The 27,293-nt window shown below is 35.5% G+C and overlaps 4 protein-coding genes and 1 pseudogene across 6 annotated transcripts; 3 read left to right on the forward strand and 2 right to left on the reverse strand.

Moving 5' to 3' along the window:
* Positions 1-1,374: 1,374 nt before the first annotated feature.
* Positions 1,375-20,273, reverse strand: LOC106768705 (inactive protein RESTRICTED TEV MOVEMENT 2). Of its 3 annotated transcripts, XR_002668868.1 has the most exons (4): positions 20,062-20,273; positions 19,164-19,225; positions 2,782-2,904; positions 1,375-1,857 (listed from the first exon to the last, which is right to left on the reverse strand). XR_002668868.1 is itself a non-coding variant. In XM_014653981.2 (2 exons), exons 1-2 carry the CDS (start codon positions 2,184-2,186, stop codon positions 1,511-1,513), a joined length of 459 nt encoding a protein of 152 aa, XP_014509467.1. In that variant the 5' UTR covers positions 2,187-2,716; the 3' UTR covers positions 1,375-1,510. The 3 variants fall into 3 exon arrangements, 1 of the variants encoding a protein (XP_014509467.1); XR_002668869.1 differs by lacking the exons at positions 1,375-1,857; positions 2,782-2,904 and adding an exon at positions 8,638-9,082 and having other exon boundaries at positions 20,062-20,271; XM_014653981.2 differs by lacking the exons at positions 2,782-2,904; positions 19,164-19,225; positions 20,062-20,273 and adding an exon at positions 2,075-2,716.
* On the forward strand, positions 3,012-5,280 carry LOC106756898 (TMV resistance protein N-like). The gene is made up of 2 exons (XM_014639500.2): positions 3,012-3,826; positions 3,952-5,280. Exons 1-2 carry the CDS (start codon positions 3,375-3,377, stop codon positions 5,078-5,080), a joined length of 1,581 nt encoding a protein of 526 aa, XP_014494986.1. The 5' UTR covers positions 3,012-3,374; the 3' UTR covers positions 5,081-5,280.
* Positions 6,340-8,581, forward strand: LOC106756909 (TMV resistance protein N-like). The gene is made up of 3 exons (XM_022784075.1): positions 6,340-6,519; positions 6,665-7,775; positions 7,936-8,581. Exons 1-3 carry the CDS (start codon positions 6,446-6,448, stop codon positions 8,257-8,259), a joined length of 1,509 nt encoding a protein of 502 aa, XP_022639796.1. The 5' UTR covers positions 6,340-6,445; the 3' UTR covers positions 8,260-8,581.
* Positions 9,116-11,651, reverse strand: LOC106770853 (TMV resistance protein N-like). The gene is made up of 3 exons (XM_014656686.2): positions 11,185-11,651; positions 9,893-11,009; positions 9,116-9,728 (listed from the first exon to the last, which is right to left on the reverse strand). Exons 1-3 carry the CDS (start codon positions 11,649-11,651, stop codon positions 9,549-9,551), a joined length of 1,764 nt encoding a protein of 587 aa, XP_014512172.1. The 3' UTR covers positions 9,116-9,548.
* Positions 20,274-23,518: 3,245 nt separating the features above from the next.
* Positions 23,519-26,047, forward strand: LOC111241412 (annotated as a pseudogene).
* Positions 26,048-27,293: the final 1,246 nt, after the last annotated feature.

The raw sequence follows: 27,293 nt of genomic DNA on the forward strand, positions 1-27,293 counted from the left end.
TTTTCATTACTTTAAAGTTCTTAATCTTAATTAGTGAATAAACATAATTTTTTTGAACAACACAAGTCTTTGTGGAAAACCATATTTGAATTTATCCATTTTATTAGTTATACAATTTGGTACACTTGTCAATTTTGTAACAAGTGAGAAATTTTTGTAGACAATTTTTTCTAAAAGCCATGATTGTTGAAACAGTTTCCTTCTTAAACTATTGAAAACAAAATTAGCAAGTGCACTGAATCACGAATCGTACAAGTAATAAAGTGGATAAAATTATATATTGTTTCCTATAAAGACTTGCATTATTAAGAAAAGTTACGTTTATTCACTAATTAAGGTTAAGAACACTTTAAAGTAATGAAAGTATAAATTTTTAATTAAAAAATAATTCTAAAATTATTGAAAGAAATTAAATTGATTTAATGAAATATATGGTAAAGACTTCACTGGTGTTGGATTTCATGATCCAATTCCATGCAAAAATATCAAAGAAAATACTTTTAATTCCTACTTGAATATTCACACCACATCTAACAAGCCTTAATATCTCAGCAACAAATATAAACTTTAATAATAAAAATCCTTATGTCTTAGCAAATTTTATTATAAGTTTGCATTAAGTTCAACATTTCAATGTTATGAATGACTAATGGTTTTGCATTTAGGTCTAGCATGTGAAATCTATTAATTGTCCAATCCTAATCATGTTTCCCAAACTATTTTTCAATCAGCTAGTATTAGCAAATATGCAGACAATAATCATGCAGTTACGAATAAGAATATAACACAAAAGTGGTGGAAAAGAAATATATTAATGAGTAGAAATCGCAGAGTTAAAATACATTACACCCTTGTGAATAAGAAAATTAGTTACTCATTTACATTATGAACACTAGAAAAGAATAATGAAAAGTGTCTGTTTCCTATGTTTTAAGGATGTGTTTTCTAATCCTGTCAAGCCTCTATTTATAAGATCTTTTGAATTGGCCTAGATTTGAAATTTATATTTGATTTTTGTAATTGAAGTAAACTAATAGGGTGATAAAAACCTTAATTATCTAAAAAGTAATAATAGAACTATCAATAAAAAGATAAAAATAAACAAAACAGATGATGACAATTATCATGAAGTCGGTAGAGTGATAGCACAGTATGATTATTTTATTTTGTTTGATTAACAATTTTGCAATAATGTTGGAGCAACTAGTTATATGCTGACAAGAGTTAATTTGATTTTTCATTCTGACACACACACAGAATCACACACCAGAAAAAGCACTAAAATCACCACCAAAGCATGAGTGTATGTGTGATCCCAAGCACACTTTATTATTATTATTCTTCGAAGGTATGTACATGTTACAAGAAAACATAAAAGTATGAACACCTTACTCACTTTTTCTCATTGTCACAGAAAACCATTCTGAAAGCAAACATTCCTCTGCTATGCATTATCAGCATAGAATACATATCCTGATTTTCAAACACCCCACATTTCAATTTTGATGTTCTAGCTAATTAACTGAATATTTTCATCATTATATACTCTTCGAGCTACGTAAGTCCCGAGTGCCACCACAAACACTACTGCAATTGCCACTTTGATAGCATTTGTTCTCTTTCTTGTTTCTGCCCCATAGATGAACAGCTCCCTTACTGCTTCTTTAGGCATGGCAATGAAGAGAAGGCCATGAGAAAACTTCGCACGAATTGCATTCGTATCACTCCCTATTGAGATCTTAATTTCTTTCTGGAAACGGCACCATTTGTTATTGGTCGCATTCACAGGCCTTTCTCCATAAATTTTTAGTGTCCCCCAGTTGTCGGTTTCAACCTTAAGTTGCTCCTTTTTGAAGCCTGTAAAAATGTAACACCATAAGAGACAACCTTTTTTTCCATTCAGACCAATCGAATCTATCTATATATAGTTTATAACAACTCTACCATATAAAGTTATATTATACTTTCCCACTTTTTATTGATTATAGATGTGAATGTTTTGGAAAAACTATTAAGTGATTCATATATAAATGAGAACACAAGTAGAAACTAAAAAAGGAAATTTAACAGGTACCCTTCAAATGAATCTCAAGAATCGCTTGTCCTTCCTGTGTAAGCCATTTGCAATAAGGTTCAAAATCTTCATAGGAGCGATTAGTAGCAGCTTCAGCAGCATTGATTTCCATAGTTGTATTTTCCTTTATGGTTGAGTTGAGATTTTTCTATTGCTAGACGAAGTTGTGGAAATGGATTGAATGAATAAAAGAATTGTGATTCAGTTTCATTTTATATTTAGCTTTGGGTTGAGAATAATTCCTTTTTGGTTTGAGTAGGAATTCTATGGGATGTTGTTTGCTTCATTCCTGGTGTTGCATGGTGAGAATCAGGTGTTAAACTGTAAATGAAGGAAACCTGTGTTTTAATTTCATACCCCATCTTATTATTCTTTTTCTTTCCTTCTCATTCTTTTTATCCTTTTACTACAACTCAAGAATTTTCATTTCACAAAATTTTTGTTCCAAAAAGTCTTATTAACTCGCACTAGAATAACAAAAAATTATAAAATATTAACGTGATTGACAAACAAAAGATAATGTTTGCAGCAGCAGAAATGTTAAACATTGATCTCTTCTTCTTCTTCATCTTGAATTCTTAGTTATTCTTGATTTTTTTTTCTTTTTCTTCTCTCTTAAATGGTTTAATTCTTTTTCTTCTTCGTATCTTTCTTCGTATCCATTAAGCAAAAGAATAAAAAGAAACAAGGAAATGAATGGGCCATACCTAAACAAAAATAGATACATCACATGAAAGATTGATCACTGCTTTTAGCCAATTCCACTTTCACTTCTTCACAACCGGCTGTCAACCATACGTGAAAATAAACAAAATTGAATCCAAACCAACCTGAACATTTGAACATCTTTTAGTTTTTTCAACGAAGATTTAACACAGTTAAGTTATGAGTAAACTTTGAGAAACCTTAAAATAATGAGTTTAGATGTTTTCTTCCATATATTTTGTTTAACTTTCTCATTTCTATTTATTGTAGTGTTCAAACTCACACTTGAATTTCTAACACTTTCAAACCCATTCCAATAATAAAAAGTGATAAATCACCACAAAAAAAAAAAAAAAATTGAAACTGACAGTGAAAGAGACAAAACGCCACCTTATAATCATAATATGAAAAGTTCAAGGTTGTCTAATTAAGATAATTTATTTATACGTTGTAATGTATGTTAGCGTGAAGTCAACTCAAAACTTGATGCTATCTGCTTAATCTTTGAGTTTATATAGTTCACGTTTGTTCAAGTTTGATTCTCCATTCCAACAGACCGACAAATCGATCCATAATCATACCAACCCCTACTCTAATGGCTGCATCATTCACCTATGATGTGTTTCTCAGCTTCAGAGGAGCAGACACACGCTATGGTTTTGTTGGCAATCTCTACAAAGCTCTCTGTGAGAGGGGAATTCACACTTTCACCGATCAGATGCTTCTGAAGAGAAAGGAATCAATAGCAACGTTTCTGAGTGCAATTGAAGAGTCTAGGATTGCCATTGTTGTGCTCTCTCACAACTATGCTTCTTCCTACTTCTGTTTGGATGAACTTGCAAACATCCTTCACTGCCAGACCAAAGGATTGTTGGTTATACCGGTCTTCTATAAGGTCCACCCTTCTGATGTCAGACATCAGAGAGGGAGTTATGGAGAAGCATTGACTATGCATCAGAAAAGGTTCAAAGATATGGAGAAGGTGCAGAAATGGAAGATGGCTCTGCATCAAGTAGCTAACTTGTCTGGCTATCATTTCGAAGACGGGTACACCACCTTACCAATCTTTATACATGAACTTTCATTGTATTGCATTAAGTTTGAGAGATGAAATATTTGATAACCATGACAATACTAGGCTTTTAGTTTTAACGATGTTTTGTTTGAAACAGAGTTGGATATGAATACAAGTTTATTAAGAGAATTGTTGACGATGTCTATCACAAGATTACTCGTGATTCTTTGAAACATGTTTCGGATTACCCAATTGGAGTACAGTCACAAGTGCTAGAAGTGAGGAAGCTTTTGGATTTTGGATTTGAGGATGGTGTTCACATGATAGGAATCCACGGGATGGGTGGGGTAGGAAAATCAACACTTGCTCGAGCTGTCTACAATCATTTAATTGGTGAGAATTTTGATGGATTGTGTTTTCTTGAAAACGTGAGAGAAAAAACAAACAAACATGGGTTAAAACACCTGCAAAGCATCCTTCTATCACAGATATTAGGAGAGAAGGACATCAACTTTACAAGTATGCAGCAAGGAATTTCTACGATAAAGTATAGGCTCAAGATGAAGAAGGTTCTCCTGGTTCTGGATGATGTTAACAAGCCCGACCAATTACAAGCAGTTGCTGGAGGACGTGACTGGTTTGGTCCTGGCAGCAGAATCATCATTACAACTCGGGACAAACAATTGTTGGCTAATCATAGAGTTACTATGATGTATGAGGTGAAGGGATGGAATGACAATGATGCTCTTCAGCTGCTTAAATGGAAAGCTTTCAGAAATGAAAAGGCTGATCCAGATTTTGAGTTAGCCTTGAATCGTCTTGTAAATTATGCTTCTGGCCTTCCACTGGCTTTAGAAGTAATAGGAGGCAGCTTGGTTGGAAAAAGTATAGAAGGATGGAAGACCGTTATCAAACAATATGAAAGCATTCGCAAGAGGGAAATCCTAAATATACTTAAAGTAAGCTTTGATGCTTTGGAGGAAGAAGAGAAGATTCCTTTTCTTGATATCGCTTGTTTCTTAAAAGAACATGCACTGAGAGAGGTTGAAGATATACTTCATGCTTATTATGGTCGTAGCATGAAACAACACATTGGCATGCTGGTTGAAAGATCTCTGTTGAAGTTTGATTATTTTGATAATAGACTTACAATGCATGACTTGGTAAGGGACATGCCTAGGTTTGTCTGGAAGGAATTATGGAAAGAGCTGGGGAAGAACAGTAGATTATGGTTACATAAAGATATGATTAATGTTTCGAATAACAATGTGAGTGAGAAACTTTGAAAGTGAAATTAACCATCTTGATTGCTTCATATCTGCTTGTGTTGTGGCTGATTCGCGCCTTTTTGCATTGACAGATAAACTTTGAAAGTGAAATTAATAATCTTGATTGCTCCATATCTGCCATACAGAGAACAGTAGGATCGTATGCAAACACCTTCAAGAGGATGAAAACCCCCGAAAAATATGATAAAAAATTTCAGTTTTTTAATTATTTTCTTCAAAGTTTGAGAGCACTGATATGGTTCAGAATTTCTTCAAATTATTTACCATCTTCGTTGGATAATTTATCGAAGGCAAGTTTAAATAGTATATTTTTCTGATCTTGAAAATTACAAAATTAACTTCAAGTTTATTAGTTAGGTTCTTATTTATTTTTCCCTTATTTTCTTTGCAGAAGTACGAAACTCTAACCGTCATGAATTTTGACGAGTGCAGAATTTTGACGCAGTTGCCTGATGTATCTGATCTCCCAAATTTGATAGAACTTTCATTTAAAGGGTGTGAGAATTTAATCACAGTTCACGCCTCAGTTGGTTTTCTGACTAGACTTAAAATATTGAGGGTTGTTGGTTGCAGCAAGCTTATTAGTTTTCCATCTCTCAACTTCAACTCTCTTGAAAGACTTGAACTTTCAAATTGTTCCAATTTTAAGAACTTTCAGATATTCACCACAGGTTTCAAAGGTTTTTTTTTTTTTTTTTCTTTGTATTTTATTTCCGTTTCAATCATTAAAGCTACATGATCTGACACAACCTGAATATGACTATATAGTTACGGAGATTAAAGAAAGAGATTTTACACAAACTATTTGTTAGACTTGACTTTATTTGGAACTCATATCTGTCTTCTAGATCTTTTGTCAGTTCCTTTTAGATTGGAAATTGAATCATGTTGTAACTTATGATTCTTGACTGCCATTGTTTTGATGAAGAATGGGAATGTGCTATAAATGAAAATGACCCTGTTGGACTGGAGTCACGTTCAGATGCATTCTGCTATGATGTGTTCCTCAGCTTCAGAGACTTGGACACACTCTATGGTTTTACGGGCTATCTCTACAAAGCTCTTCATGACAGTGGAATCCACACTTTCATTGATGATGAAAACCTTCAGAGAGGAGAGGAAATTACACCAACAACTGTGAAAGCAATTGAAGAGTCCAAGATTGCTATCACTGTGCTTTCTATAAACTATGCTTCTTCCACCTGGTGCTTAGATGAACTTGTAACCATTCTTGACTGCCTTAAGAGAAAAAGACTGCTGGTTTTACCTGTCTTTTATCATGTGGATCCTATTCAGGTGCAATTGCAGCAAGGCAGGTTTGGAGAAGCCTTGACTAAACATGAGGAGAGGCTCAAGAATAATATGGAAAAGTTGGTTAAATGGAAGATTGCTCTGTATCAAGTTGCTAAGTTGTTTTCCTTTCATATCTACCATGGGTACCCCACCCTGCCAATCTTCTATTTTCAAATGAGATTACGTTTCACTTGGATTTATGATTTGGTGTTAAAATTAGACGAAAAAATCAACCTTGACTTCATACAAGGCTTTAAGTTTAAACTAACTGGAACTTTTTTGAAACAGGGATGGTTATGAGTATGAGCTTATTGGGAAGATTGTGGAGTGGGTCTCCAAGAAGATTAATCGTGCTCATTACCCAATTGGACTAGAGTCACAAGTGCAAGAGGTAATGAAACTTTTGGATGTTGGATGTGATGGTGGTCCCCACATGATCGGGATTCATGGAACTGGTGGGGTTGGAAAATCGACACTGGCTCAAGAAGTTTATAATAATTTGATTTCTGAAAGGTTTGATGCTTCATGTTTTATTGAAAATGTGAGAGAAAAATCAAACAAGCACGGGTTACAATACCTCCAAAGCACCATTCTAGAGAATTTACTTGGAGAGAAGGACATCAAGTTAACTAGTGTGGAACAAGGAATTTTAATGATACAACGCAGGCTCCAGAAAAAGAAGGTTCTCTTGATTCTAGACGATGTTGACAGGCAGGAGCAATTGCAGGCAGTTGTTGGAAGAGCTGATTGGTTTGGTCGTGGCAGCAGAGTCATAATCACAACACGAGATGAACAGCTCCTTGCCTCCCATGATGTTCAAATAACTTATGAGGTGAAGAAATTAAATAACAAGGATGCTCTTGTATTGCTTAAATGGAAAGCTTTTAAAAAGCATTACTTTGATCCAAGGTATGAGNAGCTCTTGAATCNTGCNGTAACTTTTTCTGNTGGCATTCCATTAGCTTTGGAAGTAATAGGTTCCAACTTGTGTGGAAAAAGTGTAGAAGAATGGAAATCTGTCATTCATCAATTAGAAAAATGTCCCAATAATCCGGTCGAAACAGTACTTAAAGCAAGCTTTGATTCTTTGGAGGAAAAAGAAAGGAGTGTTTTCCTTGACCTTGCTTGTTGCTACAAAGGATATGAATTGGCAGAGGTCGAAGATATACTTCAAGCTCATTATGGTCAGAACATGAAATGTTACATTGACTCATTGGTTGACAAATCCTTAGTTAAGCTTAGTCATGGTACAAAACCTTGTTATGACAGAGTTACATTGCATGACTTGATTGAGGACATGGGTAAAGATATTGTCCGACAGGAATCATTGACAGGGCCAGGTGAGCGTACGAGATTATGGTTACTCGAAGATGTAAGACAACTTTTAGAAAACAGCAGGGTGAGTTTAATTCATGATTGGTTTGATTTATCGTTTTTGATTATCATATTTTCACATCATAGTTGGTTTATTTTCTTTTGTAGTATTTCTCCATAAATATGTGTACTAAAGTCTTACACATGCTTGTATTGTGGTTGGTTCATGCCTTTTGCATTAACAGGGAAATAGTAAAATTGAAATCATATGTCTGGATTTCTCCATATTTGATCAAGAAGAAAGAGTAGAATGGGATGGAAAGGCCTTCCAGAATATGCAAAACCTCAAAACACTTATTATTAAACATGGTAGTTTTTCCAAAGGTCCAGAATATCTCCCAGATAATTTGAGAGTGCTTGAATGGTGGAGATATCCGTCAAATTGTTTACCATCTGATTTTCATCCAAAGGAACTTGCCATATGCAAGTTACCCTGCAGTAGTATTTCGACAATTGAGTTGACAAACATATTGAAGGCAAGTTTAATGAGTGCATTATTTGTAAATTGATAAATCCACTGTAAGATTATTCATTCAATTCTTCTTTCTTTTTTCTTTGCAGAAGTCGGTGAATTTAAGAGTTTTGAAATTTTCAAATACAAAGGTTTAACCATGATATATAACATATCTGGTTAGCAAGTGTGGAGAAACTTTCATTTGAATAGTAGTTATATGGTTAAAATAATAAGTTTATGGACTAGCAAGATTCACACACGGTATTTGTGCAAGTGTAAAGTGTGAAGTTCGATGGAGTTAAAGTTTGTAAGTGGTAAAATTAGTGTGAAAGGTAAATTATCCTGTGTCATACTTTATCATAGTAACTCATTTTATATAAACTTATTATTTTGATCTGTATAAATTGAAGAAGAGAAAAGAAGTATTAGGAGCAGAGTGTTCGATTGTGGCACATGATTAGTATTTTTATTAAATCCGAAATGGAAAGCCTGGATTTAATGTAAACTAGTGAAGCAGGTAAAGAATGTTGTGTCATTGTTTTCTTCTTTCGTTATTATGATTAATTTTTTTTTGGTAAATGGACTTATTATCAAGCTAATAGGGTAAATGTGTTGAAAGTCCCATATATTATCAAGAGATAAGACCAATTTAAAGTATATAAGTTGGTACAAACTTCATCTTACAAAAAATCCACTTCTTAACATGTATTAGACCCATGTTAGAACCCATCTTAGTGACATTCTGATATTTAGCAGGGCTTACTGAGGACATGAGGAATTGGAATTCCACGTCTCAAGTCTAAAACAAATCAGCTGTCATGCTATACAAAGACATCATCTGAAAGATAGCCATACTAGTAACCAGCAGCCTTATGATCCTTGCATATAGAAGGAAACAATTGAAACTGTAAAAAGATATAATAAAAGCTATTTGAGAAAAGAACAAGATGGTTTTCTGATGTGTCAATGAACACTATCTTTAAGGACTTATCTATGATACATTGCACAAGTGAGTCTCGTGTACATAAAATTGTGGTACCTCCTATAAATAGAGGTGTCTCTCCTCTATTTACTATGCTCTGAAAATATTTTCAAACTACTCGGCAAGATGAGTACATATTTTTTTACCAAGTGAGATCTTTGAATACCATTAACAATAAACTTACATGCAAACATCACCTCTAGAATATTACTATGAGCTTACAGTGAATTTATTTATTTACAGCGTGAGTAAAATGTATTCTTCAAACTTGCCTTGGATAACCTACCATACTCCAATGATGTGATGCAACCATTAGGTAACTTCCCATATGGAAAGTTCTTTGGATGAAATTAGTTGGATACCTATGCTCTCCACTCTAGTACCTTCAAACCTTCTGGAAGATAGTTCCAAATTTGGGAAAAGATACCATTTCTAACAATAAGTATTTTAAGACTTTTCATATCTGTGATTCCATCCCATTCTACTACTTGGACGTCGGATATTGAGAAATGCAGACAGATAATTTTGATTTGACTAGTTCCCTGTTATAGCAAAATGCACGAATCAACAAGTATATGTAAGACATTGAATAAAGTATTGAGAGAAATTTCCAAATTTTAAGAAAAAAGACAACTGTGATGAAAACATTCAATAGACAGAAAAAGGATGAGAGACAAAACCATTCATAAGTCACTAACTCACTCACCGATTTGTCTTTCAAAACTTGAATAATATCTTCCTGTAACCATAATCTCCTCCTCTTCCCTGGCTCTCTCGGTGATTGTTGACGGTCAATTCTTTTACCCATGTCCTCAATCAAGTCATGAAATGTGACTCTTTCATCATGACTAATCTTTATGAGAGACTTTTCTACTAGCACCCCAATATGGTACTTCATGCAGTTATCATAAAGAGCACGAAGTGTCTCTTCAATTTCTGACAATTTATACCCTTTGAAGCAACAAGCAATGTCAAGAAAAACACTCTTCTCTTCTTCTCCCAATGAATCAAAGCTTACTTTAAGTATCTCTAGGATTTTATTATTAGGGATTCTTTTATATTGTCTGATAGCAGATTCCCATTCTTGAACACTTTTTCCAAACAAGTTGGAACCTATTACTTCCAAAGCCAGTGGAATACCAGAAGCATAAGTTACTACTTGATTCAATACCTCCTTGTAACTTGGATCAACTTCTTCCATTTTAAAAGCTTTAAATTTAAGCAATTTAAGAGCATCTCTCTTATTCAATTCCTTCACCTCGTGTGTTCTTTTAACCCCATGAGATGCTAGAAGTTGTTTGTCCCGAGTGGTGATGATGACTATGCTGCCTGGACCAAACCAATCAGCACTTCCAACAATTCCCTGTAATTGCTCGTGCTTTTCTACATCATCTAGAATTAAGAGAACCTTCATTCGTTTGAGCCTATTTTTTATTATTGAAATTCCTTGTTGCTCACTTGCCACGTTGATTTCCTTCATTCCAACTAGCTGTGAAAGAATGATGCTATGAAGGTGTTTTAACCCATGTTTGTTTGCTTCTTCTCTTACATTTTGAAGAAAACACGAACCTTCAAAGCCAGCAGTAATCAAATTATAAACAAGGCAGGCAAGTGTTGATTTCCCCACACCGCCCATTCCGTGGATCCCTATCATGTTGACATTGACACCATTATCTCGAACAGCCAAAAGGTTTCTTATTTCTTCAACCTGTGACCCTACTCCAACTAGGAAATCTGGAACATGCAAACTTTTTTCATCATTATTGAGAAATCTGATGACACGCTCAACAATCTTTTTAATAAGCTCGTGCTCATATTCATTTCTGCTTCAAACAAAAAGTTCAACCAAGTCAAACTTAATGCCTTGTGTTGTATTTATCAATGTCTTGACAAACACGTCAACCAAAAAAATATTCCCTTAGAATTTCAAAGAGTCCATTCTAATGACAAATGAAATTTAATCCAACAGAAAATACAAAGATTGGTGAAGGGGGATACCCATAATCGAGAGGAAAGCCAGAAATGTTAGCTACATCTTTCAGTGCCTTCTTCCATTTCTCCATGTTTGGGTGGAGCCCTTGCTCATGTATGGCAAATGCTTCTCCATAACTTCCTCGCTGGTGTCTGACATGACCAGGAGGCACCTTGTAAAAGACTGGCAACACCAAGAGTCCACTGTTTTTGGAGCATTCAAGAATGGTTACAAGTTCATCTAAACAGAAGGAAGAAGAAGCATAGTCTGGTGAGAGCACAGTGATGGCAATCCTGGACTTTTTTATTGCCTCCTTGAGTGATTCTGGTATTATCTGTCCACTCTGAATGCCCTCATCATCAATGAAAATGTGGATTCCACTGTCAAATAGAGCTTTGTAGAGATAGCCAGTAAAACCTTGGCGTGTGTCTGAGCCTCTGAAATTGAGGAACACATCGTAGCTGGTTGCTTGGGAAGGTGATGTTACAGCCATAAGAAGAAAGTTTACTTATTAACACTCTTGAACCAAACTTCAATAAATATGCGCTTATATATTACATAACTATGTAACATTGGAGCTATGTTTAGTTTATATATTAACACTCCTGGCCGAAACTTCAATGAATATTCACTTATTTATTACATGACTATATAACAGGCTGGAGCCATGCTTAGTTTAGTTATTAATACTCTTGGAGAAAACTTCAATAAATATTCACTTATTTATTACATAACTATGTAACATTGTAGCCATGTTTAGTTTAAAAAATAATTCCCACCTTCCTTAGTTAATGGTCCAATGTCAAGATCCTGCAAGGACGGACTTTCAAGAATACATTTACCATCCCTTTTGTTATGATGACATAACCCCTAGCCATGGCCAAACACTTTCAAGAAGAGTTGAAGTATCTATGGAAGATAAGTCTAAATTTGCTTGGGCCATCATGGAGCTTTTAGAGCCGGAATAATTTTTGGTCCTTGCATTTTGAGCCAAATAGTCTAGGATTTATTTGGGCTTTGTATCATGGACCTATTATTGTAGGATTTATTTCGGACATTGTATTTTGGGCAAAATAAAATAGGGTTTTTGACCACTTATGTCAACAAAGGACCAAGACCCAATATTCACCCAAGTTATGAAGAAGCATTGACCAGACAAGGGCAAAGGTTCCATGTTTTGGTGGAGTCTTTGCCTTTGTTTGACCAATGCTTTTTCATAACTTTCTAGCTAGTATCGATGATGACAAGGTGGCACCTTGTAAAAGACTAGCAACACCAAGAGTCCATTGTTTTTGGAGCATTCAAGAATGATTACAAGTTCATCTAAACAAAAGAAGAAGATTCATAGATTGTAGACAGCGCAGTGATGGCAATCCTAGACATTTTAATTGCTTCCTTGAGTTCTTGTGTTATTATCTTTCCACTCTGAATGCTCTCATCATCAAAGAAAATTTGGATTCCACTATCATGTAGAGCTTTGTAGAGATAGCCAATAGAACCTTGGCGTGTGTCTGAGCCTCTAAAATTGAGGAACACATCGTAGTCAAATGCTTGGGAAGGTGATGTTACTACTTTAAGAAGAAAGTTTAGTTATTAATACTGTTGGACTATTCTTCAATGAATATGCACTTATATATTACATAAATATGTAACATTCGAGCTATGTTTAGTTTAGATATTAACACTCCTGGCCCAAACTTCAATGAATCTTCACTTATTTATTACATGACTAGGTAACAAGGTTGGATCCATGTTTAGTTTATTTATTAACACTCTTGGTCCAACTTCAATAAATATTCACTTATTTATTACATAACTATGTAACATTGGAGTAGTGTTTAGTTTAAAAAATATTTCACACCTTCCTGAGTTAATGGTCCAGTGTCAAGAGCCAGCAAGGACTAAGTTTTCAAGAATACATTCACCATCCCTTTTGTTATGATGACATACTCCTAACCATGGTCAAACACTTTTAACAAGAGTTGAAGTCATCTCAAAGGATATAAGGTAGGGGGATGTGAACGGTCAAGGGTGTGAGGGGTGCAGGACGGAACGGTCAAGGGTGTGTGGGGTGAAGGACGGAACGGTCAAGGGTGTGTGGGGTGTAGGACCGAACGGTTAAGGGTGTGTGGGGTGTAGGACCAAACAGTTAAGGGTGTGTGGGGTGAAACAGTGTGTGGGGTGCAAGACCGAACGGTTAAGGGTGTAGAGACTTCTGTTGTAATGGGGAGTGGGTCAGAGCTGCTATAAATAGAGCTCTTGTAACCCTGTAGAGGGCATTGAGTGATATTCTTTTGTATAGACAGGTCTTGGACCTTGTGAGGGAGGTAATGCTCCTAACCAGGGAGGTTATGCTCCCAACCATAAAGAGAATTCTATTGTTGTCAATAATAGAACTCATTCTTTCTTTACTGTTTCTACCTACTGTTAGTGTTCGTAGTTAGGTTTCCAATCCAAGAATCTAACAAATTGGTCCGACCTATCGGATCCAATTGGGCGTGAAGATCAAAATGGAGGGGCGCATGAACATGGTCGAGGGACGGTTGGAACATATGGAGATTGCCATGGATGGTTTGAAGGCGGAATCGGTGGCAAATCGTCAAGACTCCGCAGTGATGTGCAAAGACATTTAAGAATTGATGAGGATCATGGGAGCGCAAACCAGATAGATAAAAGGGAACTCAGACGGGAGAAGGGTGTAATGGCAATCGGGGGGACCGTCGAGACGACATGGATGGAGAGAAAGAAGGGGAACGTCCTGAGGGGCCACCTAGTTGGTGGAGAAGGGTGGAGTTACCCATTTTCGAAGGACCAAACCCATTGAACTGGATAAACAGGGCTGAGAAGTTTTTTGAGATTCAGAAAATGACAGAGGCGGAGAAGGTCGAACTGGTGTATATCAGCATGGAGGGAAGCGTCGGGTACTGGTTCAAATTCTGGAAAGAAAAGGCTAGAAACCGATCTTGGGAGGGCCTGAAAGAAGCTATGATCTACAAGTTTGGGGTTAAAACAATGGTGTCAAAGAGAAACCTAGTTGAGATTGTTCACAGAGCAAGAGAGGAACTTCTTTTAGGCATCAAGAAAGCAAAGCAACCCTTAGATAAAGGAAAATATTCAAACAAAAACCAACCTTCAAAGAACCTGGAAGACAGGACAGAACATGAGTTCAAGTCCGGGCAACAAAAATCCAAGAAATTTTCTTGGGAAGATCTCACAACAACTTTGCCAAGGGTTTTTAACGCCTCATGTTATGCGAGCAAGGAATTCAACAGTTTCTCCATGAGTGTTCGTGTGATTGCCGAAAGAAGGGAGAGGGGTTATCGGATGTATGATGAGCATATGGGAAAGTTCACTTGGATAATCAAGAATTTGTCTAGGTGGAAGGACTTCCTAAAGAAGAAGAAAGTCATGGATACAAATTCAAGAAATACTTCCAGTAATTAGAATTGTTTTAGCAGAACGGTAGAAAGGCAGGGGGATGCGAGCCGAAACAATAGAAGACAGGGGAAAAAATAAGAAGCTCCTCACCTTGAAGGAAATAATGAAGACACGAAAATGGTCCATAAATTATATCTCTCAGTTCGACCACCACCCAAGCCTCCAGACCTAAAGTTGCAGGTAATAGCCAGCGGGTTCCCTTCCTATGATAAGACCATATCACAATGCCATGAGCTCAAGCTTCATTGTTCCAATCTTGAGGACAAGGTTGTTTTGCAGCGAGGTGTAATGATAGTATATAAGGCAGGGGGAAGCAAATGGTCAAGGGTGTGTGGGGTGCAGGACGAACGGTTAAGGATGTGTGGGGTGAAGGACCAAACGGTCAAGGGTGTGTAGGGTGCAGGACCGAACAGTCAAAGGTGTAGAGGCTTATGTTGTAATAGGGGAGTGGGTCAGAGTTGCTATAAATAGAGCTCTTGTAACCTTGTAGAGGGCATTGAGTGACATTCTTTTGTATAGACAGTTCTTGGACCTTGTGAGGGAGGTTATGCTCCTAACCAGGGAGGTTATGCTACCAACCATAAAGAGAATTCGATTGCTGTCAATAATAGAACTCATTCTTTCTTTACTGTTTCTACCTATTGTTAGTCTTCGTAGTTAGCTTTCCAACCTAGGAACCTAACATCATCTGTGGAAGATGGACCTAAACTTTATCACTTTGTCCATCTTGGGCCATGTTAGGTTCCTTTACTAAGGGACCCTAACAGATGAGAAACAACAAACACCCAAGGAAGCCTCTCTTCCTCCACTATAAACAATCCAATCTATACCTACAGGCAACAAAATGTTTGATACCCCTTTTCTTCTATTTGGTTTATTATTTATACCCTTTCTCTCTTCTAACAAACTATAATATACTACTATGCTTACACGTGTCTCACACGTGTCTAATTTACTCTCTTTTATTCCTAACATTACTTCACCCCTCAAAATCAACCTTGTCCTCAAGGTTTAAGTTAGGAAACTGTTATTTGCCGTAATACTCCTCTTCCCAGTGACGCCCTCCAATTCAAGTTTGGAGGCTTGGGTGGTGGCAAATCCTCCTCTAATATCTTCCATTCTTCCTGGATTCTATCAACTTCCAACATTTTGCTCCTCGAATCCTCCACCGATGTCTTCCATTCTTCTTGCTCAATCTTCATGCTCAGCTGCCACCAATCTACTTTCATTTTTCCCAGGGATGCCAAACAGGTAGCTCCTAAATTCACATCCAAACCTCCCAACTCAAAGAGATAAAGTTTGTCTTTGATTTCTAATCCCTTCACCTCACTAATATATTCATTTCCAGTGCTCAATATGTCCATTTTGCTAACAGACTCACATAATCCACTCATCATCGGCCCCCAAACAGTATCCCAATCAGTCACCACATATGTAACAGGATCTGGAACTGAATCTTGCTCAAAAACTTTTCGGAGAACCTTCAATGCATGTTTGAGATGATCCGAAGAGCTCTAGCTTTGACCATCTATGGCTACTTTACCAACTTCTAATGCAATAAGGGCAGGAACCCCAACTGCGTTCCTAACATTACAGAACATAAAGCAATGACCTCTACTGTTTCTCCTCGCATCTGTTGCTTCGAAGTAGTCCCCAGCATAATCCCAAACTTCACTAGGAAATTCCAGAACCACTGTATTTAGAGTTCCATAGCTAAAACGCTTCCAAGAAAAACATTTCCATTATGGCAAAGGTGGGTAGAACGGTATAGTTCCAGCCTTCAAACCTCCCAATAGAACAATAACAAGAACAGTATAACCAAAGAAATCATTGCTATTTGCTGTAGAAACTTTGATTTTATAATTTTGACCAGGCTCCTTGATATCATTTGACACATTTGTTACAACATGGTTCAAGGGAATTGTGATTCCTTCTCCCGGATACTCAACAACAAAACTGTGACCCCTTTTAATCATACCATGATCTCCTCCAAAACTCCTATACACTTCATTGTGATTCCAATAGGAAAGAGAAGCATTATTAAGTGAAGCAGCACAATCATGCTCCAAGTGAGCGAAGAGCCAATCCCTAACCTTCCTCTCTTGAGGGCTCAAAATATCCTCATCAAGCTTTCTTTCCACCGAACTGTCCCTTTCGGAATTAAATGGTCCATTTGCCGAATTGTTTTGTTTGGTTTCTTTGTCATTGCAATCACTGTTCATCATTGCCGACCCCAGATCGAACAGATCACCAATCAACGAATAAGTATCTGATCTTCGCTCAATAGCCCCCGCAGCCTCAACACCATTTATAATGCCATCTCCAAGATCGACAGAAACAGAAAATGAGTGATCTGGTTTTCCCGATGCTTGTGGCGCCGAATTTCCCAACTCCTGGAAGTCCTTGTCGACGCTTCCCTCCTGTCGCTCCGCTGCCATCTCCTCACAAACGGTGTCTCGATTCAGTTCGCCGGACCTCCGCGTCAGCGCTTCCGTGAATATCTTCCAATTCGGATGTCGGGTTTTCTTCCGCCAGAAGCGAATCCAATAGTAGCTCGCGCCTCTCTCCATACAGGTATATACGAGCTTCATCTTCTTCCTCTCTGTCAAGTTCTGTAGATCGAAAAATTTCTCTGCCTTCGCGATCCAGCCCATGTGGTCCACTCCTTCGAACTTTGGGAGTTCAACGCGCTTCATCCCGCTATGTTGCACGTATCCTCTGTCCTCTTCCGCTTCGTCCTCCGACTTCTCTGGTGGTCGCCGTTTGCGTTTAGCATTGACGGAATCGCGACTCCCTTCGGAGCTCGACGCTGGTTCCTTCTTCTCCCACGGTCGCGATTAATGTTTCGTCTTCCACGGTCGCGATTTGCGTTTTGAGCCATTCCCCTCCACTCCGCTCGAATTTCCTCCAACGTCGCCTCCATGGAATCAAATCTTCCTTCCCACCTTTCCTTCAGTGCATTCAACCTGTTCTCTATCGCGCAACTCCTCCGATTTGGATCCGGCAAGTCGGACCAAATTTGTTAGGTTCCTTTACTAAGGGACCCTAACAGATGAGAAACAACACACACCCAAGGAAGCCTCTCTTCCTCCACTTAAACAATCCAGTCTATACCTACAGGCAACAAAATGTTTGATACCCCTTTTCTTCTATTTGGTTTATTATTTATACCCTCTCTCTCTTCTAACAAACTATAATATACTACTATGCTTACACGTGTCTCACACGTGTCTAATTTACTCTCTTTTATTCCTAACAGGCCATCATGAAGCTTTTAGAGCAATTTTGTCCTTGTATTTTAGACCAAATAGTCTATGATTTATTTGGCTTTGTATCATGAGCCTATTATTGTAGGATTTACTTGAGAATTAAACTGTAAAATAATTTTAGAGGGCTTGATTGATTCCTCTCATAATCCTCTATATATAAGAATAAATTGATACAAGAGTACATGATAATTAGGGTAACCCTAGACACAATATAATTATGATAAATAAGGTAACCCTAAACACAATATAATGATAATAAATAAGGTAAATATCCTAACAAATTTATTTTGGGCCTTGTAGTTTTTGACAACTTATGTCAACAAAGGGCCAAGGCCCAATATTGACCCAAGTGGACGTCCAAGAGCTAGTTTAACCAAGGGGTCAACGTTTTAAAGCTAGCTTGGTAAGCAAGTGTGGGGTGTTCCACATATGTGTTAGTGGTCATGTGTCACTCTTACATTGGAGAAGATTTCCCATTAGGTAATGGCTACAGCTCCTCTCCTAACGGAGAGGATTTTTCTCACATGTCCTCTCCTAATGGGGAGGATTTTCACCTTGTTCTTCAACTAGCCAAATTGAGTTTTTAGGTTTTGCTTTTTACAAATTAGAAACACCCTTATAAATAGAGGTATCTCCCACTCTTGTAATTACCTTTGAATTTGAGTAACATTATGCTGTCATTTTTTAGCTATACTACTCATTTTAGGTCACCCAAGGCTAGAGCACCTTAAGTGGTCTCATCTAGCCATCTTCCTCAAGAGTTAGCCTAACCTCTCTTTGAGCATGATCAAACACCACTTCCTTCCACCTTATATCACCTTTGGCGAGAGCCTTAGCTCTTTCCCATCACCATTCCAACCATCTCCGTTGCATCTCTTCTAGTTTTGGTCCAACCTAGCTAGGGGGAGTGCTATAATGTTATGAATATTCTCATACCTTTTAAATTATCCAAAACATAGTGACAATGAACAAAAATGAGCACCAAGCAGATTCCTATATAGTTTTCTCTAGTAATTTGTGAAACATACAAATATAATATCCTAATCCTCCTTTAGAAGAAAGGATCTAAAATAAAAAATAAAAAGATGATGAGAAGAGAAAATGTCAAATATGTCTGGACATTGGAGGTAAAAAAATATAATTAAAAAGACAAATACATACTGAATAAAAATAATGAAACTTTCTACATAACATATAATTAAAGAATTCAATAAAAAAGCAAGATTCCAGTCATTACATTAACATCAAACTAACTTACGTGGATGTAAAAACAAAAAGTGAAGCCAAGATATTATTACCTAAATCATCCATTGTTTGAACTTCTTCAATAAAACAGAATAACAGAGTTCCCACCAACTGACTGCATAAACAATAAAGATCATTAGATATCTTAATTGAATCAATGGAAACAATGAACAATCAAAATGCATCACCTCCTCAACCCACCTAAAGACCCAAGACGAAGGGGATAAGGTTCAAGATAAGTAAAATGGACTAAAAAAGTAAGACTGTAGATACAAATCAAAATTAAAAAGAAACAATTCCTCACCTTAAATCTCATTCAGTTAATTAGTCTTCCAACATCACAACATTGAAATACTACTGTATGATAACACTTACAACATGACATTCATTAAATTTCAAAATACCTCATTTATACACAAGAACTAATCAGAAACTTAATCATGGTTTTCAAAATTCAAAATCCTGACTACGTACAGGAAACAAATTAGTCTTGGACAAAATTTGTGAAGATTAAAAAATTCACTAGAGTCAAAGACACATTAATCATATAGTCACAACTCCTATCAATTCAGAATCTTGAAATCCTCATACAGAACTCGCAGCAGCATCTTCAATAAGTAAAAACTTGCACTTTCAAGGTAAAAAAACAGACCCATTGAAAAAAAAATCAAAAACTGAACCCATATCAAAGATGGAAAACACTAGCATCAAAGTTCAATCAAATATAAAGGCATGCAAACATTGCAGTCAACAAAAGAGCTAAAAAAGAACAATATTTTGGAGGGTTTAAAAACAAAGTCGCTTCTAGAACTGCTACCTTACCGAATTCTCGGTCCGAATGTGACAGATCTAAATCATTATTTTTTGGAGGAAACCCTCAAAATCATATTTCAAGAAAATAAAAGATATAAGACACGGTACTGTGTTGTGAAATGGCCTGTGATGAAATACCTGATAATCGACTGCAAAGATGATGATCGAAATTAAGGACTGGAGTGATGGAGAATCGGGTTTCAATTTAAGGAATTAGGGCACAAAGGATTTGATTTGTGAGTAGCTTCACTGGAGAATATAAACTACCTTCAAACTGAAACTTTGGGAATAAGAAGGGTTTTCTGTACCTGTGAATGGAGTGGTGATGATAAAAATCACTCACCAAAAAACAAAAAATCAATATATTTCCATACAGTTCACCTCAACAAAAAAATTGTTTTATGTTTTATTCATAATTAAAATTGCATTCTGCACTTTTTTTATTTTTTATTACATTAGTGGATTTATAATTTTCTTGTTAAATTTAATCTATAATAATTATTTAACAAATATATTATATCTATACTTAATATATATTTCACTTTCATGTGTTACATTTTAATTATATTAAAATATATAATTTTAAAAGTATATCTGACTTTATATTTTACTATTTTTATAATTTTATTACACTAACTAATAAGGGTATTTTTTTTTTTGTGTATATACTTTTGTATAAAACTTTATATTTTACTATTTTTATAATTTTATTACAATACTAAAAAAAGGTAAATTTTCTTTTTTGTGTATATAACTTTTTTCTAATTTTATCTTTTTAGTAATTAATTTTTTAAATTTAAATATTATTTATAATAAAAAACATTTACAAAATAAAAGAATAATCTATAGTAAAATTAAAAAACATTATATAATCCTTTTTGCAAAAATTATTCTATAATTTAATAATAATTTTTATTTCAATAATTAAAAATCATTTTATAGTTTAATAAAGTGTTGGTTGATAAAAAGTTGTTCACACATAATACGTTTCCACTAGTTTTTATAACTTTTTTATTTTATTTTTACAGTAACTAAAATAATATATAATTTCATGAAAATAATTTTAAAATATTTATATAATTTTTAAATTTTGTAAAGTTCTAAGAATATTAGAATTTATAAATAATTTAAAATGACGAGATCAATTATTTAAATATTAAAATTTTGATGATATAAATAGAATTTTTATAAATGTGCATCATTATATAAAATATATATCATATTTCTAAAATCTTTTCTCTAAACTTCTTTTTTATTTTCTCTAAGATTCTTAGCTTATGAGTTATTTTTTTACAATCAGGAATTGTTTAGACGATCGTGAGGTCTACAATATCATTATATCAGTTTTTCTTATAGAGTAAGTTAGTTTCTACTTCTTTTTTATTTGATTTTCTGTTTAAGCCACATATAAGTAGGTTTGATGCATGTGACATCGAATCTCCTTTTCTAATTCCTTTTCGATCATTGATCTTAAAGATTTTCTCTGATTATCATTTGGTATGGTGTAGAGCGGTCTTGTGTGATGCTTAGTATTGTCAAACTTGAAGGCCCCTAGGCTTCAAGATGTTGAGCACCACTCTGGGCGTTGAGTATCACGAAGTTAGTGAGCTCTTTGACTTTTAGGCGTCGAGTAGTGTGTTTGGATTATGGCGCTCCGATAATCATTTAATCTCAAGTAGAAAAGGGAATTATGTAGTGAAGAGTAACAAGATGTCCTAGTCTATGGTCTAGTATCCTTTTGCCATAGATGGTAGACAAACTAATCTTGTGTGGTAGCTTGGGGGGCAACTGTCCACTACTACAAGTGTACAACTTACCGTGAGTTCCCGGCAACGGCGCCAAAAACTTGTTTGATGGATCGACAAGTGTACCAAGTCGCACAAGTAATATAAAATGGTAAGACCAAGTATCGTGTCCCAAGAGACTCTTGGCACTAGACAGTTTTGTGATAACCCGATTAGTTACGAATTACAAAAAACGAGATTATTGGTTTCAAATGCAAAACAGAAAATTAAACATGAATCCAAGTTTGATTAATAGCAGAGTAGCACAATGATGAATGAATGTTGTTTAATATGAGATAAGTATGTTGTTGGGGATAGATTTCACCAAGTTTCCTTTAATGTATATAAGAATTCTTCTTTATGCATTAATGTTAACGTCACTCACTAAATTACTTAAACCCGATCCCTCGACGAGTAAGCTTGTCCCTAATTACTAGTTCATACAATTCCTAGCATTCCTAGTAATAAGATGTGAAGATCAAGAGCTTAAGACAACCAAGACTCATACCCTCATCCCTGAGAAATATTACTCTTGGGAGTAATTCAACAAAAACCTGAATTGTAAGGAATTTCCCGACAGTCATGCAATTCATAAAGCATGTTAGTGAATGAGTTAAACACAACAAGCGTTGAAACAGATGAATCACTCTAACAAAACATATATTATTAATCCCTGAGAGTTCACAAAGTTACATCATCCCTTAACAACAAATAGAGTTTAGTTCCCCACAGACATGGAGAAACTAGGTGAACAATGGAGAAGAATGAGATAGAAAAACCTTAAAAATTGGAGATGGAAGCTTCCGCATCCAAATTCGCCTACAGAGAGTGAAAGAGTGACCAGCTGCGCTCCTCCTGCCAAAGATACAAAACCTAGGGCGCCTGGGTCCTTTAAATAGAGCAAAAAACAGAACAAAAAAAAGTCTGGCCCATGACGTTGGCACTCAAGCGCCCTATTTAGGGTGCCCGGGTGGTGAGCGCGGTGGTTCCTAATGCTCAAGCCTCCAAAATGGCACCCAAGCTTCGTGGATTCGATGCTTAAGCACCCCGAAGAGGCGTCCGAGCGGTGGGCTGCACTCTTCAACGCTTAAGCCCCCTAAAAGGGTGTCCAAGCTTCGTGCTTCTCTCACCTCTGGTGCTTTTCCAAGCCTTTCTGAGCTTCATCTCCTTGGCACTTCAGCTCTGCTTTCCGTATTTGTCTCATTTCCTACCAAAACAAGGGAAATTAGTCATAAACTCATCAAATTCAACTTCAACTCTCTTATTCACACAACTTAATAGAAAAACATGATTCAAAGCAAGTTTCTAAGCAGAAAATGGTGCATTTAGTATCAAAATTACATCACAGATAACAGTATTTTCAACCGTTATCAAAAACCTCAAAACACTTATTATTAGACATGGTAGTTTTTCCAAAGGTCCAGAATATCTCCGAGATAATTTGAGAGTGCTTGAATGGTGGAGATATCCGTCAAATTGTTTACTATCTGATTTTCATCCAAAGGAACTTGCCATATGCAAGTTACCCTACAGTAGTATTTCGACAATTGAGTTGACAAACTTAATGCAGGCAAGTTAATTGAGTGCATTTTTCCTATCTTGTAAATTGATAAATCCACTGTAATATTATTCATTCAATTCTTCTTTCTTTCTTTTTTCTTTGCAGAAGTCGGTGCATCTAAGTGTTTTGAAAGTTTCAAATGCAAATGTTTAATCAAAATAGATAACATATCGTTAACAAGTGTGGAGAAACTTTCATTTGAATAATGCTCCTAATTATTACAAATAATTTCCTATAATGACTGTTAAACATGACAGAGTAACGTTTTGACTTTTTTTTCCAAATGTAATAAACAGTACTACTCTTAAGAATTATTTGATAACTCCTAAATTTAAGTTTATTTCTTCATGGTGCTGGTATTTATTTTTTTGCAGTGTCAAAATAGTGATAGGGATCCATAGAATGTGTGGGGTAGGAAAAACAACACTCACTCTGGCAGTTTATAATTGATTGCAGTCAGTTTTGATTGTTAATATTTTCTTTGAAATGTGAGAGAGAAATCAAACAGACATGGGCTGGAAGACCTCTAAAGCATCCTTCTTTCAAAAATAATTGGAAAGAAGGACATCAACTTAGCAAGTGAACATAAAGGAATTTCAATGATACAACAAAGGTTGCAGAGAAAGAAGGTTCTCTTGATTCTTGATGATGTTGACAAATGCGAGCAGTTACAACACTAGTGTAACGAAGGGAAACGACCGTAGTTATTTTTCCCTATACGTCGCGGTTTACGAACCGCGACATATTCAGGCGCGGTAAAAAGTCTGTGACTATAGGCCGCGGTTGGAACCACGATCAAAAGGTCTGCGAATAGACCGCGGTTGCAATAGGAACCGTAGTCAAAACCCTTCTTTTAAAAATAAAATTGTTCCACTATAGGCCACGGTTCGAACCACTGTAAAAGACCAGGAATAGATCACGGTTCATGCCATAACCGCGGCCAAAACCCCTTTCTTTTTAAAAAAAAAGTTGTTCCACTATAGGTCGCGGTTCAAACCGCGGTAAAAGACCAGGAATAGACCGTAGTTCATGCCATAACCGCGGCCAAAAGTCTTTTTTTAAAAAAATTAAAAAAATGACATACTTTCTACCGCGGTTGTGGAAACAACCGTGACATATTCTCCTGCAATTTTTTTAAATATCAGGTCCGTTTTTGTGATATCCACTACCACAAAAACAAACCTGCATATCAAACACATGTTCAAATTCAATTTCAACAAATCAAACACATATTCAAATGTATTTTAACATCACATAAAGTACAAAGTCTAATAAAATACAATCTAATAAAATACAATGTTTAAATCTAATAACTATGATCTATTATATAATCTAACTAAATATTTTGCAGCAGCTTTCCTCATGAATGAAATTGGCTTCTCAGGAACTGATGTAGTAGTCTTGAATTTCTGTACAAAACAATTGATATTAATAAGTGTATATGAATTCCAAATTTTGGAGAAAATAAAAATTTGTTAGATTTAAATATTACCGTTTCTCAGCCTCTTGTGATATGAGAACAAATAATATGGGTCATCCAATACATTACATAGTATATGCACTCATATGACCCATTCTGTCTGTTACACTGCAATATATCATCACAGTTGTAAATAGTTAGTGAAAAACATTAAAACCAAACAACTATAAGAAAGTATAGCTTTAGCATATGTCAAACCTTGAGAGAAATCCATGCAATCTTTCTACTGTTAGCAATTGATCTCTCAACCATCACCATACTTGCTGGAATAGAACTATATATATATAAAAAAAAGTTTTAGCATTCATTTATATAAAAAAGAAAGTCCAAACATTGAGGTTCTTACCAATCAACTAATTGTCTGAGATGTGTGGGAGGAGGACTATGCAATGAGCAGAACCACAAAGCATAGCTCTCATTCATAGAAATAACAAGAAGCTGCAAATGGCGCCTGAAATTCGTAATAACTTAACTATTATATTTTAAAATCACATATGTAACTTTATTATGTTAACAAAGTTCACTTACCCAGATATATAAGGCAAAAAATATATTTTCTTGCTGCTTGCAAAACTTCTTATGAGATTTGTGTTGATTTGATCAAAATCATTTGATTCGTGAATGGATTGGGGATCAATGAATCCATAATCATCAGAGCGCCCCAAGTTGTTACTGATCCCAAACATATACCTGAAATCAAAAATTAACTTTGATATAAGGATACTTGTTACTATTCCCCTGCAAATTTATTGCAGGGCAGACTGATGGGGAATGTCAGAATTTGCACGGGGAATAGGCCACGATTGTTCTAAGAACCACGGCCTATTCCCCTGCAAATTTATTGCAGGGCTGACTGATGGGGAATTTCAGAATTTGCAGGGGGAATAGGCCGCGGTTCTCAGAACAATCGCGGCCTATTCCCCCAGCAGTTATTGTTTTTATGACGTGGCATCAAATGCAAAAGTTTGACTGGGGAATAGGCCGCGGTTCTTAGTGCAACTGCAGTCTATGAGTTCGATTTATTTTCAAAAATGTCACCGCGCAGCATTATGTTGCGGTTTCTGGTGAACCGTGGCATAATGTGCGTTGTAAAAACTTAATTTTTTACTAGTGCAAGCACTGTGTGGAAGCTCTGATTGGTTCGGTCCTGGCAGCAAGATCATTATCACAACTCGATATACACAATCACTTGCATCTCATCAGGTCAAAAGAACATATAAGGTCAAGACATTGAACAAAGATGCTCTTCAGTTGCTTACATGGAAAGCTTTCAAAATGGAACAAGTTGATTAAACTTAGTTTGAAGCTTTAGAGGAAGAAGAAAAAAGTGTTCTTCTTGACATTACTTATTGCTTTAAATGATATAAATTGAAAGAGGATGACATTATGCTCAATGCTATTTATAACGGTGGCACGAAACATCATATTAAGGTGTTAGTTAATCTCTCATAAAGGATTGTTAGGGTGGGAGATGAAATGCATGACCTGATTGAGGACATGGGTAGACAAATTGACCAACAAGATCACCGAAAGAGGCAAAAATGTGTAGAAGATTATGGTTACCTAAAGATATAATTCAAGTTCTAAAATACAACACGATAAGTGAGACTCAGAAGAATGGATAGGTTGTGCTTTTGATACTCTCGTTTTGTCTTAGATATGGTTTTGTTATTCAAATCTACAATATTTTAACTACTTAAAAAAACCTATAACTTCATTTTACACTGCTTTTAAAAAATTTTCTCAATTCATGACCATTGTCAATCAATGACCAAAAATAAATTTTAGTATCTATTTTTCTCGCAATCAGATTACGAGACAACAAACCGAAAAAAAAAACATATGTAAAAAATTAAATTTTGGAATCACCACCACAATTCATTTTGAAAAAAAATATGGAAAACCATAAAATAAGATGCGGTCTATAAGAATCAAATTTTAGGTCCGGGAGTCGATTATGTATAGAAACGGTATTAGCATCCTACATTGTCTATTCAAAGACAGTACGATTAATTAAATGTATGAAGTTGATGTGACTTTCAAAATGTTTAATTTTCCCCAAAAATAATGCTATAAAGAAACATTTTTTTTTAAAATTTTATGGGTCTGACAAGAATTGACCTTACTCCTACCTATTCTTATTAGAAATGAGAAATCACGGTTAAGTAATTCTTTATATGGAAAAACTTTTCGAAAATTTGTTTGGAAATTATTATGGATTATTTTGGATTTTTGGAAAATGAATCTGACAAGGACGAACATTTCTCCTACGTATCTCTATTCATGATGTAAAATCAGGAATTACGTATAGTTCTAACCCTTTTTCATTGAGAATATTGATATTTTTTATTTTTGAGAATTATATATATATATATATATATATATATATATATATATTTGAATTATATTTTTTAAAAAAGATATCCTACGATGTGCACGATCTTACAAACAAAAAAAAAATAAGTGATGGATAAACTATATTTTTATTTTTAAAGATTTTATATTTTTATATTTTAACATGGTTGAGGAAATTGAAGGGATTAAT

Source organism: Vigna radiata, chromosome 1 (assembly GCF_000741045.1).
Source record: "Vigna radiata var. radiata cultivar VC1973A chromosome 1, Vradiata_ver6, whole genome shotgun sequence".
Lineage (NCBI taxonomy): Eukaryota > Viridiplantae > Streptophyta > Magnoliopsida > Fabales > Fabaceae > Vigna > Vigna radiata.